A 15359-nucleotide genomic window follows, 5' to 3' on the forward strand; every position below is an offset into this window, starting at 1 on the left:
AATCCCCAGGGCCTGATAGTCTGCATCCCAGAGTACTTGAGGAAGTGGCCATAGAAATAGTGGATGCATTGGTGATCATTTTCCAACAGTCTATCGACTCTGGATCAGTTCCTATGGACTGGAGGGTAGCTAATGTAACACCACTTTTTAAGAAAGGAGGGAGAGAAAACGGGGAATTATAGACCGGTTAGCCTGACATCAGTAGTGGGGAAAATGTTGGAATCAGATATTAAAGATAAAATAGCAGCACATTTGGAAAGCAGTGACAGGATCGGTCCAAGTCAGCATGGATTTATGAAAGGGAAATCATGCTTGACAAATCGTTTAGAATTTTTTGAGGATGTAACTAGTAGAGTGGATAAGGGAGAACTAGTGGATGTGGTGTATTTGGACTTTCAGAAGGCTTTTGACAAGGTCCCGCACAAGAGATTGGTGTGCAAAATGTATTAACGTGGATAGAGAACTGGTTGGCAGACAGGAAGCAGAGAGTCGAGACAAACGGGTCCTTTTCAGAATGGCAGACAGTGACTAGTGGGGTGCCGCAGGGCTCAGTGCTGGGACCCCAGCTATTTACAATATACATCAATGATTTAGATGAAGGAATTGAGAGTAATATCTCCAAGTTTGCAGATGACACTAAGCTGGGTGGCAGTGTGAGCTGTAAAGAGGACACTAAAAGGCTGCAGGGTGATTTGTACAGGTTAGGTGAGTGGGCAAATGCATGGCAGATGCAGTATAATGTGGATAAATGTGAGGTTATCCACTTTGGGGGCAAAAACATGAAGGCAGAATATTATCTGAATGGCGGCAGATTAGGAAAAGGGGAGGTGCAACGAAACCTGGGTGTCATGGTACATCAGTCATTGAAAGTTGGCATGCAGGTACAGCAGGCGGTGAAGAAGGCAAATGGCATGTTGGCCTTCATAGCTAGGGGATTTGAGTATAGGAGCAGGGAGGTCTTATTGCAGTTGTGCTAGGCCTTGGTGAGGCCTCGCCTGGAATATTGTGTTCAGTTTTGGTCTTCTAATCTGAGGAAGGACATTCTTGCTATTGAGGGAGTGCAGTGAAGGTTCACCAGACTGATTCCCGGGATGGCAGGACTGACATATGAGGAGAGACTGGATCAACTGGGTCTGTATTCACTGAAGTTTAGAAGGATGAGAGGGGATCTCATCGAAATATATAAAATTCTGACGGGACTGGACAGGTTAGATACAGGAAGAATGTTCCCGATGATGGGGAAGTCCAGAACCAGTGGACACAGTCTAAGGATAAGTGGTAAGCCATTTAGGACCGAGATGAGGAGAAACTTCTTCACTGAGTTGTTAACCTGTGGAATTCTCTACTGCAGAGAGTTGTTAATGCCAGTTCATTGGACATATTCAAAAGGGAGTTAGATGTGGCCCTTACGGCTAAAGGGATCAAGGGGTATGGAGAGAAAGCAGGAAAGGGGTACTGAGGTGAATGATCAGCCATGATCTTATTGAATGGTGGTGCAGGCTCGAAGGGCCGAAAATGCCTACTCCTGCACCTATTTTCTATGTTTCTATCTGTTGTGGGGAAGTTATTGGAATCTATAATGACTGAGCACTTAGAGAAATTTCAGCTCATTAGTGGGAGCCTACATGGATTTGTGAAGGGAAAGCCATGACTAACAAACCCCATTGAATGTTTTGAGGAATTAGCTAAAGGAGTGGACAGGGAAATGTCTATGGATGTAGTTTATTTGGACTTCCACAAGACATTCGATAAGGTTCGATAAGAGACTGTTAGCTAAAATTAAAGCACATGGAATTGAAGCAAATTATTGACCTGGTTAGGTGATTGGTTATGCAGTAGAAGACCAAGCGTAGAGATAATGGGTATGTAGTCGAATTGGAATGAAGTGGCTAGTGGTGCCCCACAACGTTCTGTACTGGGGCCTCAACTATTTACTATATTTATAATTGATTTAGATAATACAATAGAGAGCCATATATCCAAGTCTGCCAATGATACAAAGATTGGTGGTACCCCTGTATAGCAAGTAGTGTAGTCGGGAGCATAAAATTACAAAGAGACATTGATAGATTAAGTGAGTGGGCAAAACTGTGGCAGATGGATTTCAACGCAGGTAAATATGAGGTCATCCATTTTGGATCAAAAAGGATAGATGTGAGTATGATTTAAATGGTGAAAAGTTAGGAACAGTGGAGGCCCAAAGAGATTTCGGGGTGGTCCATGTACACAGATCACTAAAATGTTGTAGTCAGGTACAAAAAAAATCAAAAAGGCTAATGGAATGTTAGCATTATAACTAGAGACTTAGAATATAAAGGGAGGACGTTTTGCTACAGCTATCCAAAGCCCTGGTTGGATCAGATCTTGAGTACTGAGTACAGTTCTGGGCACAGTATCTTAGAAAGCATGTATTGGCCTTGGAGATTCAGCAGAATGTTACCAGGGCTCCAAGGATTAGATTATGAGGAGAGATTATATAAACTAGGCTTGTATTCCCTGGAATATAGACAGTTAAGGGGTGATTTGATGGAGATTTTTAGGATTTTGAAAGGAATTGATCGGGTAGATAGAGATAAACCTTTTCTGCTGGTGGGGTAGTCGAGGACAAGGAGACACAGCCTTAAAATCAGAGCCAGGATGTTTAGGAGAGAAGTTAGAACCATAGATTCATAGCAACTTACAGCACAGAAGGAACCCATTCGACCCATTGTGTCTGCGCCGACCGAAAGAGTGTTATCCAGCCTAATCCCGTTATCCAGCCTAATCCCACTTTCCAGTTCTTGACCCGTAGCTTTGCAGTTTATGGTACTTTTTAAATGTGATGAGGGTTTCTGCCTCTACCACCCTTTCAGGCAGTGAGTTCCAGATCCCTACTGCCCTCTGGGTAAAAACACTTCCACACACAAAGGGGTGGTAGAAGTGTGGAACTCTCCCACAACAAGCAGTAGACACTAGCTCACTGAAGAATTTTAAATCTGAGATTGGTAGATTTTTGCTGGCTAAGGGTATAAAAGGATATGGAGCCAAGGCAGGGGGATGAAGTTAAAGTACACATCAGCCATGATCTCATTGAATGGTGTAACAGGCCCAAGGAACTAAAATGGCCTGCTCCTGTTCAGTGTTCCTATAAAGAAAGACTTGCATTTATATAGTGCCTTTCACTACCACTGGATGTCTCAAAGCGCTTTACAGCCAATTAAGTATTTTTGAAGTGTTGTCACTGTTGTAATATGGGAAAAATGTAATTAGAATGGATTTCAAAATACAAGAACATTCTCCAAATGATATTTGAGAAAACAAAATGTTCTGTGGGGAGGAATCAAGTTCCGGGATCTCTATCGAGATGCCTTGAACATTGATATCTCCTTCAGTGATTTGTAAATTCTCCACTGCTGCAAACTATGCTTTTGTACACTACGTGATGGAATTTTGACATTATAATAAGCCCATACCCAACTGAACCGTGCATCTAATTACTTGCCTTTATGGTCAATAAAGTGTGTGGCAGCTCCTTTGGAATCTGAAGCAGAGCCTCACCTTAGACACAGCAGGGATAGGAACATAGAAACATAGGAATTAGGAACAGGAGTAGGCCATCTAGCCCCTCGAGCCTGTGCCGCCATTCAATAAGATCATGGCTGATCTGGTCGTGGACTCAGCTCCGCTTACCCGCCCTCTCCCCATAACCCTAATTCCCTTGTTGCTTAAAAATCTATCTATCTTTGACTTGAAAACATTCAATGAGCCAGCCTCAACTGCTTCCTTGGCAGAGAATTCCACAGATTCACAACCCTCTGGGAGAAGAAATTCTTTCTCAACTCGGTTTTAAATTGGCTCCTCCGTATTTTGAGGCTGTGCCCCCTAGTTCTAGTCTCCCCCACCAATGGAAACAACCTCTCTGCCTCTATCTTGTCTATCCCTTTCATGATTTTAAATGTTTCTATAAGATCACCCCTCATCCTTCTGAACTCCAAGGAGTAAAGACCCAGTCTACTCAATCTATTATCATAAGGTAACCCCCTCATTTCTCGAATCAGCCTAGTGAATCGTCTCTGTACCCCTTCCAAAGCTAGTATATCCTTCCTTAAGTAAGGTGACCAAAACTGCACGCAGTACTCCAGGTGCGGCCTTACCAATACCTTATACAGTTGCAGCAGGACCTCCCTGCTTTTGTACTCCATCCTTTTCGCAATGAAGGCCAACATTCCATTTGCCTCCTGATTACCTGCTGCACCTCCAAACTAACCTTTTGGGATTCATGCACAAGGACCCCCAGGTCCCTCTGCACCACAGCATGTTGTAATTTCTCCCCATTCAAATAATATTCCCTTTTACTGTTTTTTTTCCCAAGGTGGATGACCTCACACTTTCCGACATTGTATTCCATCTGCCAAACCTTAGCCCATTCGCTTAACCTATCCAAATCTCCTTGTAGCCTCTCTGAGTCCTCTACACAACCCGCTTTCCCACTAATCTTAGTGTCATCTGCAAATTTTGTTGCACTACACTCGGTCCCCTCCTCTAGGTCATCTATGTATATTGTAAACAGTTGTGGTCCCAGCACTGATCCCTGTGGCACACCACTAACCACTGATTTCCAACCGGAAAAGGACCCATTTATCCCAACTCTCTGCTTTCTGTTCGCCAGAAAGAGGATCAGTCGGTCCTCCTTAGCCACAGAAGACCGGACAGCAGCTCCATTGGCTGTAAGAGAGACAATAGACAGTGCCCTATGTACCATTGGCTGGGATGAAGCCTGTCATCTCGGAGGGCTTTCAACAGCAGATAGCTGCCATTACATCAGCCAGTCTGCTGATCAGTAGAGACACAGACCCAGGTGCCCATTTGAATTACGATGACTTGCGTTCACCTGCAAGAGGCTAGCATTTCAAGACTGCAGCACATATCAGGCCTTCAGTTCCTTTCAGAGCACCATGTCGGAGATCCAGTCTTCACCCTTGGAACACCATGCCAGATATTATGCCAGATATTGGCACCAACATCGGCTCCCTGCCACTGGCAAGCTGCCATCAGTGGACAAAAGCTCAGTCCCATGTGATTTTTGCACCACAGGATCAGCCAACCACTTCTTGCAATACTGGCCTTAAGTCGCACTTTGGATAGGAGAAAGACACATTTAGTCATCCAGCTTAACAGGTGAGAGTTTAACTGTAGGAGCTTAAAAAGCTAGATTAATTTCCCTATTCTTCTGCAAAGTGCATCAGTCACCAGATGAATACATGACCTGACTGCACACTAGCTGATATTACAGCTATCCCACATGGCTGTCTGAAGTGAGCCTGTGTATAAAAGTTAAGTGCAGTGGTCACTTTCATGGCCGCAGTCAGGCAGAGAGCATGGCTGCAGGTCCTCACGCAGTAAGTATAGCTCCCCTATTGCCTCCATTGTGAAACAGAATCCTCTACTCCACATCTGCTTACTAAAGTGCTTATTGGACCTGTGTTGCCTTTATATTTGAGGGAGTAATATCTGGGGTGTGGTGCGTCCTTCTTTAATGATGCCTCATTCTCTTTTCCTCCATACGCTCCTGCTCCTCTTCTGTGATAATGGCATACAAAGGTGCCCACATACTTGCTCCTGAGACGACCTCACTTTTGGGGGGGTGAGGGGGAGTGCATCTCCACCACGGCCCTCGTTACCTTCCCGTTGGGGTTGAACGTTTTCATTGTGCCTGCAGTCAAATCTTTATCAACAGACGAAATGGTTAGAAGAAACGTTTTTTTTTTTATTTATCTTTTTTTGATTTAAAAAAAAATAATGTCTTCATAATCCAGGGGGTGGGGTTCAAATATGTAAAGGGGAAAAAAGGGGTGTGGCGGGGGGGCTGCGGGTGGGTGAAAGACAGAGTCAAAATCTCTCAGCAGTCTCGCGCTCCCACAAACAGTTAGAAGCAAGTCGAAGGCTAAACAGCAAAATAAAATACTCAAAAAATCAATTGAGCTGCAGTAATCATTACTCAAACCTTCAGCTAAACTCCTCATTTCTGCTGATCCTGTTAATGGCACCTTATATTTCTTATGATTACTTACACCTATTGCACTGCAAGCATGAGACCAGGAAACACGGTGCTGTAGTGCCGCTAACCTTCATTATAATACGTTTAAATGAGCAGCATGGGAAGGACCTCAGCGCGTGGATCGCAGGAGGATCCAAATTGCAGTGGAAATTCAAGCTACTTCATTCTTGGGACAGAAAACCATTGGAAATGGCTGCTGCCCCAATTTGCTGGCCAGTGAATTGACCCAATTTCAGGATCCAGAAATACTGGATATGGCATGGAATTTCAGGGTTGTACATGTTAAAATTGTTGATACATTTTAAATTGAGAACCAAGTTACCAGCTGTTTCCTCAAGTTTAGAAAGTACAGATGTGACCGAAATAAGGCAGTAGTTGACTGAAGGACTTTGTTTCTGTTGTACAGGCACTGTTCAATGGTCAGGAGATTATACCACCTTATTACTACGACGGGATAAGGATCAGTTCCTCAGGGATCACTGTAAAGATTGAGATTATTGCCATTAATTCCACTATTACTTTTGATGGCCTGGACTTTACAATAGACCTTCCCTACAAGATCTTTGGAAAGAATGTCGAAGGACAGTGTGGTATGTAACACTTGGATTACCACTTTTTAAGTTTTCAATATTATAAAATGTTGTCTGACTTGAGACTGTAATATGGATTGAGACTCTGGAGCTTTCAACTGATTTTCTTAAGGCTGATGGAGATTTTTGATCCTTGAAAGTTTTACTGTGGTTAATCCTTTCCCTCAGGAGATTAAACAAATTAAGGAGAGTTTATGGCAGGACACTTTGTACATGATGTTTTGAAAGTCAAGACCCCAAATTGCAAAAACTCTTGCTCTTTTTTCAGGGATATTCCTTTCTCATTCCCTGTTTTTCAGGATATTCCTTTGTAAGAGAAAATATAGTGACTGAGAGGTGATCTAATGGAGGTATATAACCCAGAATGGTACTTTACATTAAACTGTGTGAGTAGAACAAGGGGGGGACAAGTTCAAGCCAGAGAGGAGGTGGGCTGAAATTTCCCCTTTCTATAAGAGCCGTTTGGTTGGCACGGAGGGCCAACATTTTGTAAATTGCCCTCATGGTTTTTCCCGGCAGAGATTGTCTCCGCTCAGCCTGTGTTGCCGCCCAGCCGACCCCTTGCCGACCGGCGACAACCCCCTTTCCGCCCAGCGTGGGAAATTGCCCCGCAGGAGCGAATCGGCCACTGCTCCGTGCCCTCGGCAGCTTTTCCCGATGGGAACCGTCTTGTGGCTGGGGGGGCGCGTCTGCCCTTAAAGGAGAGGGCGCAGTGCTGCGGCCACCATTTTATTTTAATTGTTGGCCGACTGTCAGGTCGGCCCGACAATGCTGGCCACGGGTTCAGCCGGGCTACCAACAGGCAGCTCGGCACCCACTCTTGGGTACCGGGCCATTGGCCCGGCCGAAACCCTCCCTGATGTCCCGGTGTTTGCCGCTATAGTGGCTGTAGAGTTTGCAGCGGCCCTCCCCATTAACTGAAGGGGAAGCCTGTTGTGATGCATTAGCGTGACGCTGATGACTTGGAGCGACGACCGCTCTGACTCGCCCTCACTTCCGCCCCCTTGATGACATCACTTATGCCCCGCTCCAAAAAAAAACAGAGACCTGAATTTCTCCGGACTATCCACCCCATGCATTGGGACGGCGGAACCCTTAACAATCGGTAGGTGCCCCCGTTTTAGGTGGAGGGCAATTTTGGTCCCGAGTACTTTTAAGACAGATATCAGGAAACTCTTCTTCACACAAAGAGGAGTCAACATGTGGAATAAACATCCAGATAGAGTAATAGAGGGACGAATCCTCGATTCGTTTAAGAATAGAAGGGTCGATAAATCCCAAAGGCCTGATAGTCTGCATCCCAGAGTACCTAAGGAAGTGGCCCTAGAAAAAGTGGATGCATTGGTGATCATTTTCCAACATTCTATAGACTCTGGATCAGTTTCTATGGATTGGAGGGTAGCTAATGTAACCACACTTTTTTTTTAAAAAAGGAGGGAGAGAGAAAACAGGGAATTATAGACCGGTTAGCCTGACATCGGTAGTGGGGAAAATTTTGGAATCAATTATTAAAGATGTATTAGTAGCGCATTTGGAAAGCAGTGACAGGATCAGTCCAAGTCAGCATGGATTTGTGAAAGGGAAATCATGCTTGACAAATCGGAGGAAGGACATTCTTGCTATTGAGGGAGTGCAGCAAAGGTTCACCAGACTGATTCCCGGGATGGCAGGACTGACTAAATATATTCAAAAAGGAGTTAGATGAAGTCCTTACTACTAGGGGAATCAAGGGGTATGGTGAGAAAGCAGGAATGGGGTACTGAAGTTGCATGTTCAGCCATGAACTCATTGAATGGCGGTGCAGGCTAGAAGGGCCGAATGGCCTACTCCTGCACCTATTTTCTATGTTTCTATGAAGAAAGACTGGATCGACTAGGCTTTTATTCACTGAAATTTAGAAGAATGAGAGGGGATCTCATAGAAACATATAAAATTCTGACAGGATTAGACAGGTTAGATGCAGGAAGAATGTTCCCATTGTTGGGGAAGTCCAGAACCAGGGGTCACAGTCTTACGGGTAAGGGGTAAGCCATTTAGGACCGAGATGAGGAGAAACTTCTACACTCAGAAAATTGTGAACCTGTGGAATTCTCTACCACAGAAAGTTGTTGAGGCCAGCTCGTTCGATATATTCAAAAGGGAGTTAGATGTGGCTCTTACGGCGAAAGGGATCAAGGGGTATGAAGAGAAAGCAGGAATGGGGTACTGAAGTTGCAGAAATAATCAGCCATGATCATATTGAATGGTGGTGCAGGCTTGAAGGGCCGAATGACCTATTTCTGCACTTCTTTTCTATGTTTCTACAATGGGGTTTCGTTAGGATCTGTCTGAATGAATGAATAAGATGGGCCAAATGGCCTTCCTCATCTGTAAATGTCTTGTGAGCTTGTGATGAAATTTGATCTAATGTTTCAAATTCCCAATTCCCTAGGGAGCTGTACAAACAGCGGGACGGATGGCTGCACATTGCCTGATGGAACTGTGGTGTCTTCTTGCTCTCGTTCAGCACCTTACTGGCACGTTACAGATGTGAATAAGCCACACTGTGAAGCAGGGACTACAACCCCATCACCAACACCAACACCTCATTCAACTCTGTCACATACAGGAACTACAACCATCATGTCAACTGTACCTACCACACCTTGTGCCGTATCAGAGATTTGCAAAATCATTTTAGACCCGTAAGTCATATCTCAGTGTGAAAATCACAACTTGGTTGGGTTTGGAATGTGGTCAGCCCATTTAATTAATAAACTGTTTTTCACCTTGCGATAACATGTCAGGATATTGAGCCCGTTTTTTTGGTCTTGAATGATTTACAGACACCTGGTCTGGGTGGTTTAATAAAAAGGCTTTAGGCCCCTTGAATGTATTAACGAAGGGCCCAATGCCTGTTAAGATCCGCACAGGGAAAGTGGGCTACCCTGAGATAAGTAAGCATCGGGCCTGCTTGGCTCATGTTTCCCAGGTGTGAATGCAGATAGCAAGTCCCGTGACCAAAAAGCTAAGTTATATTTTCTTTTTTAATTCATGTGAAGCCAGAAGGAGCAAGAGCGCTCCTGCTGGCTCCACAGCACGCCTGACAGTTGCTGGGTCCAGGAATTGTAACACAACGTACACATTTCAGTCTAATTCGACCTTGTCTGCACTGAATTTAAACCCCTTTCATAGCTGACTTTACACAGAGCCATTTTCCTCATTTCTCCCCAAAATAATTCAAATATCCTGCTTTCTCATACTTTTTTTAATCTCCTTCTTAAAGCATTGATCCTTTCTGAATTCTGTGGTCGATTTTAAGATTGATCACCATTTGTGGCAAAACATTTCACATTTCTCTAACTCTTCACGTTAATTTTTCTTTTTAATTTCTCCTTTTAGATCATGGCCTCTTGTCTTTGATTTACTTACCAATGAAAGCTCTATCAAATTCCCCTCACGTAAAGACGTAATAATAAATGTACAAGGGCCCATCTCTCTCTAGGCCACATGCTGCTGAAGTTGGGCACGTGCAGCGTGGGAAAGGTTTTAGAGAAGTGATTCAGCGAGAACCACCACCTCCTCAGTTGTGAGAGACCTCCTGTAGAAAGCAGCCAACTTTCAGGCTTTCAAGTCTGGATCTTCTTTCGAAAATAAATGCCTATTTTCAGTCAGTATGGCAAGTTAAGTGGGGCAGTCAAGCCTTCTGCCAAAACGCCACCCCTAAAAATGGTTGCCCCAATATACCTCCTGTGATCCTGGGCTGGTCACTGGAAACATGCACTGCTGCATTTAAATGAAGTAAGGAGTCAGGATAAACGGGTCCTTTTCAGAATGGCAGGCAATGACTAGTGGGGTGCCGCAGAGCTCAGTGCTGGAATCCCAGCTATTTACAATATGCATCAATGATTTAGATGAAAGAAGTGAATGTAATATCTCCAAGTTTGCAGATGACACTAAGCTGGGTGGTGGTGTGAGCTGTGAGGAGGATGCTAAGAGGCTGCAGGGTGACTTGGACAGATTAGATGTGTGGGCAAATGCATGGCAGATGCAGTATAATGTGGACAAATGTGAGGTTATCCACTTTGGTGGCAAAAGCACGAAGGCAGAATATTATCTGAATGGCGGCAGATTAGGAAAAGGGGAGGCGCAACAAGACCTGGGTGTCATGGTACATCAGTCATTGAAAGTTGGCATGCAGGTACAGCAGGCGGTGAAGAAGGCAAATGGCATGTTGGCCTTCATAGCTAGGGGATTTAAGTGTAGGAGCAGGGAGGTCTTACTGCAGTTGTACAGGGCCTTAGTGAGGCCTCACCTGGAATATTGTGTTCAGTTTTGGTTTCCTAATCGGAGGAAGGACGTTCTTGCTATTGAGGGAGTGCAGCGAAGGTTCACCAGACTGATTCCGGGATGGCAGGACTGACATATGAGGAGAGACTGGATCGACTGGGACTGGAGTTTCGAAAGATGAGAGGGGATCTCATTGAAACATATAAAATTCTGATGGGACTGGACAGGTTAGATACAGGAAGAATGTTCCCGATGTTGGGGAAGTCCAGAACCAGGGGTCACAGTCTAAGGATAAGGGGTAAGCAATTTAGGACTGAGATGAGGAGAAACTTCTTCATTCAGACAATTGTGAACCTGTGGAATTCTCCACCGCAGAGAGTTATTGATGCCAGTTCGTTAGATATATTCAAGAAGGAGTTAGATGTAGCCCATAGGCTAAAGGGATCAAGAGGTATGGAGAGAAAGCAGGAAAGGGGTACTGAGGTGAATGATCAACCGTGATCTTATTGAATGGTGGTGCAGGCTCGAAGGGCCGAATGGCCTACTCCTGCACCTATTTTCTATGTTTTTATGATGGGGACTGTAACTCGACAGACTGAATACTGTAAACTAACACAGGTAAAAACCTGGCTCTGCTTTATTAGGGCCCAAAGTGATTACATTACATGATGGCTTACCTTTTATACCTGGGCCGCACACAAGTGCGTGTAGCCCAATGACCTCCGACAGTGGCGCCACCTGGTGGCTAGTAACTCCAAGCATACATACATGACAGGGACATTGCCATGTTCCCACCGTCTTTCCCAGTTTCTCTTGCATTTCCACCCACTTACCATCTCTGCAAAAATGGCAGTACTGAGCCTGCATGGTGTTCTATCGGAAGAAAGAGATCAGGAAGCACACACAAAAGTCCAATTCCGCAACACTCTCTTGGCTCTTTGTCACTCCACTGCAGTTTCTGAGCATTACAGGTCCTTTGTGAAACTTGCTGAGACTTTGAAGAGGAGCTCCACATACAACAACAACTTGCATTTATACAGCGCCTTTAACATAGTGAAACGTCCCAAGGTGCTTCACAGAAGGGTTATCAAACAAAAACCTTACACCGAGCCAGATTAGGAGATATTATGAAAGATGATTGAAAGCTTAATCGCCACTGCAGCCCCAGAGAATCTTGGGGCCTTAATACAAAAGCAAAATACTGTGGATGCTGGAATCTGAAATAAAAACAGAAAATGCTGGAAATCTCAGCAGATCAGGCAGCATCTGTGGAGAGAAAAACAGAGTTAACGTTTTAGGTCAATGACCCTTCGTCAGAACCTTGGGGCCTTAGTCATTACAGGACACCATTCCCTATCTGCCCCCCAACCCGATATTGCCCTTCATTCTGCTAACCCTTTGCTACCTTATGGTGCATCTGTGCATCTCTCTACTTCATCTGCTGTGCTTCAAGCCATTTCAGCTGCAGAAGCATTTTAACTGTTGCAGCCTGCCATGAACTCCCTCTATCCCAATGTCCGAGACCCACTTGGGAGCGAGACTCTGTCATCCCCGGCACCTTTGATCGACTCACCACCCTCTTCCCTTACATTAATTGCAGCCAGTCCACTCGCTTCACAGAACGTTCTGAAAGGATTGTTCATTGCAGCTGACCCTGCCATCTCTCTGGGCCCAAATTTCCCCAGCCGCCTAGAGCGCCATAGTTAGGGGTGGCATGCCCACTTTTTGGGGGGGAAAAAAGCGGCAAAAATGTACCTGGTAATTTGGCCGCTCCCTCATCGTCTGGATCCATCGGCGTGGCACTGCAGAGCCTGCGGGGGGGCGGGCAGAGCTTCGGCCGCGCTTGCTCAGTGCGGCCAGCAAGGGGGCGGGGCTTGGGCCCAGCGTCTTGTGGAGTGCCGGCAGGGGGATGCATGTCTGTTTGAGCGTGCTGCGCGTGCAACAGGAAGCTTGGCAATCGGCCAATTAAAGGGAGAGTGCCCTCAGTATCATTGGTAATGGAGCATATATAAAGGCAAGGTCTAAATAGTGATTTTTGTGTGGCTGAGGGAGTGGAAAGGAGTGCTGGATAGGTGGAAGAAAGGTGAGAAGTGTGATTTTTGAACATTACCTGAGTGTGAGTCCAATACACGAATGGTGCAAGAGCGTGCAAGACGAACAAAGAATTTCCTCCACGAAGAAGTGGAGAAACTAGTGACTGTCATTGAGGAGAAATGGCTGGAGCTGGATATCAGCAAGAGTGGTCGTCAAAAGTTTCACCCAAGGAAATGAGAAGAAGTAGTAACCTAGTTGCAGAAGAATACTCCGCAGGGATCAATACCACAAGATCTGGAAGCCAGTGCAAAAAGAAATGGCAGGACGTTGGTCAAGTAGTGAGTATAAGTAATATCTTCATCTTTAAATTTAAAAAATGTGACCATCTGTATGTGTACCACCCATCAGAAGCGCACCATGTGTGAAAGTTAATATTTTCATATTTGCAGAAGAACTTGGCCCACTACAAAAGGGAAAGACTTAGAACAGGAGGAGGTCCGCCAAATCTGCACCAACTGTCACCCCTGGAAAGGTTGCTGCCTTGCTGAGTCGCACCGGCAGAAAAAAATCCGCTCTGCACAAGCTGGACCCACATGCGAGGGTGAGTCAGTAAAATGCATAGTCGCACTTCAAATCAACCGGCTGACTGGCCAGCTACGCGTCAGATTACTCATGTCACCCATTCTGCCCCCTCCTGTGCTGCTAACCATTTGACTGTTCTGTTGTATTTTGCAGAAGGCGGCGGCACTCCTCAACATCCTGAAGATCCACCAGAGGATCCAGATGAGGTGGGCGGGGGGAGGAGGAGGGGTCCATGGACATGTATTCTAGGGAAAACGCTGACTGTGATATGAATCAGTTCATAGTACAGGGCATCACACTGCCAGAAACTTCCATGAGCTCCTCGGCAACATTCCAAGGGTTCACACCTTCCGAGGGTCCCAGTGCCGGTCGTGAAATGCATCTTGGGACACCCAATCCTCCATCATCCCAACCTGGAGGGGTGCCACTAGGCAGACCCATGGCGAGGTGAAGGAGAAGCCAACCAGTCTCTCCTGAGATGCAATCCTCAGCAGAGGTTAATCAGGTTGTGTCATTGGGTGAGGAGACCAATGCCCTCACAAGATCACTTGTGGCGGCCGTCAGTGGGGTGCGTGATGAGGTAGCGACACTGTCGAGTGAAATTCCAGCACTGAGATGGGAAGTGAGGGCGGGCATTTCAGAGGGTGTGCAAACGATGGCAGATGCCATGAGGGCACACAAGCCGGATAGTCAAATGCCACTCCCACTTCAATCCACGCACCAGCCACTGGTCAGACCCAAGCCTGGCCCCCAACGCCCCCCCCCCATCATCGGCCCTATGAGGAAGTGCACTTTCCCCGAGATATGGATGAGGGATGGGTGCAGCCTTTCTTTGATGTTGTTGTTGTTGTCATTGAAGTGCACTGTAAAATATCCAATAAAAGATATTTTGCATTAAAACTGAATCATGCTCCATTAGGACCACGCAACATTTAGGGATAACTGTAAAAAGTAAAAATTCCTCACCCCTACAGTCATGCGTGCTTGCCGCCCCTAGCCCTGACTGGAGGGCGAGCCGGTGCGTTCTGCAGTCAGCAAGGTAGGACTGCTCTATTTTCAGTAGCTGATTTATCTTTCATTTATTCTTGATGATGTTGTACAGCTGTTGTGCTGATGTTGTGAAGGTCTTTAGTGCTTTAGAATCCTCTAACCCACCTTCTTTCCGCCCCCCCCCCCCCTCCCCCCGCTATCTCTGGCTACCTGCGCTGATTTCTTAAATGTAGATAAGGTTTTTCTGTGCCTGCAAAAGTGGCCACATACACTGGCCTAAGTTAGTTTGGAGTAACTTTCAGCTGGCCAAATTTGCTTCTATGGCCAGAAGAGGCGTAAGTGGTTTGTCACGCCCCCTTTTGGAGAGAACAAATTAAACTAGAAAAAACCTAACTAACTGACTTACATTGGAGCAAGTTAAATGGGGAAATTTGTGATTTTTAAGTTACTCCAAAAAAAACAGGGCAACTCTTGGGGAAATTTGAGCCCTCTGTTCCATCCCCGGGATCGGAGGCTAAAGGATCCATCACAGGCTCCTTTGTTCGTCTCGAGTCAACTGCAGAAGTGCTTCAGGGATCTTCTCACCAAAGCAGTGAAATTCGGGAGATTCACTGGCCACCACAGTAGACCAATACATGATCTCTGATTATTCCAGTAGGGAGCCTAGGAACAGGGTAATGGCACTGACACTTTCACTGTCACCATTGCCCAACTGGCCAAAACTGATAATGTTTGCAACCATATCTAGAGAGATGACTACTAGGTCCAAGAGAATCAGGTGGCAAAAATTGTTACCTTGATACCCAGGATACTCACGCTAGTCTCGAGCCTTTTTCTTGCTCAGGTTTGTTCTGACC

At 45.6% G+C, this 15359-nt stretch overlaps 1 protein-coding gene across 1 annotated transcript in view; it reads left to right on the forward strand.

The window, feature by feature from the left end:
- The window catches only part of muc5fl (mucin 5f-like), a 103058-nt gene that overhangs the window by 43286 nt on the left and 44413 nt on the right, over positions 1–15359 (forward strand). Inside the window, exons 8-9 of the mRNA XM_070898729.1 lie at positions 6444–6627; positions 9059–9311. Coding sequence (XP_070754830.1) covers positions 6444–6627; positions 9059–9311 — 437 coding nt within the window. The remainder of the gene's footprint in view (positions 1–6443; positions 6628–9058; positions 9312–15359) is intronic.

Source organism: Pristiophorus japonicus, chromosome 14 (genome assembly GCF_044704955.1).
Source record: "Pristiophorus japonicus isolate sPriJap1 chromosome 14, sPriJap1.hap1, whole genome shotgun sequence".
Taxonomy (NCBI): Eukaryota; Metazoa; Chordata; class Chondrichthyes; family Pristiophoridae; genus Pristiophorus; species Pristiophorus japonicus.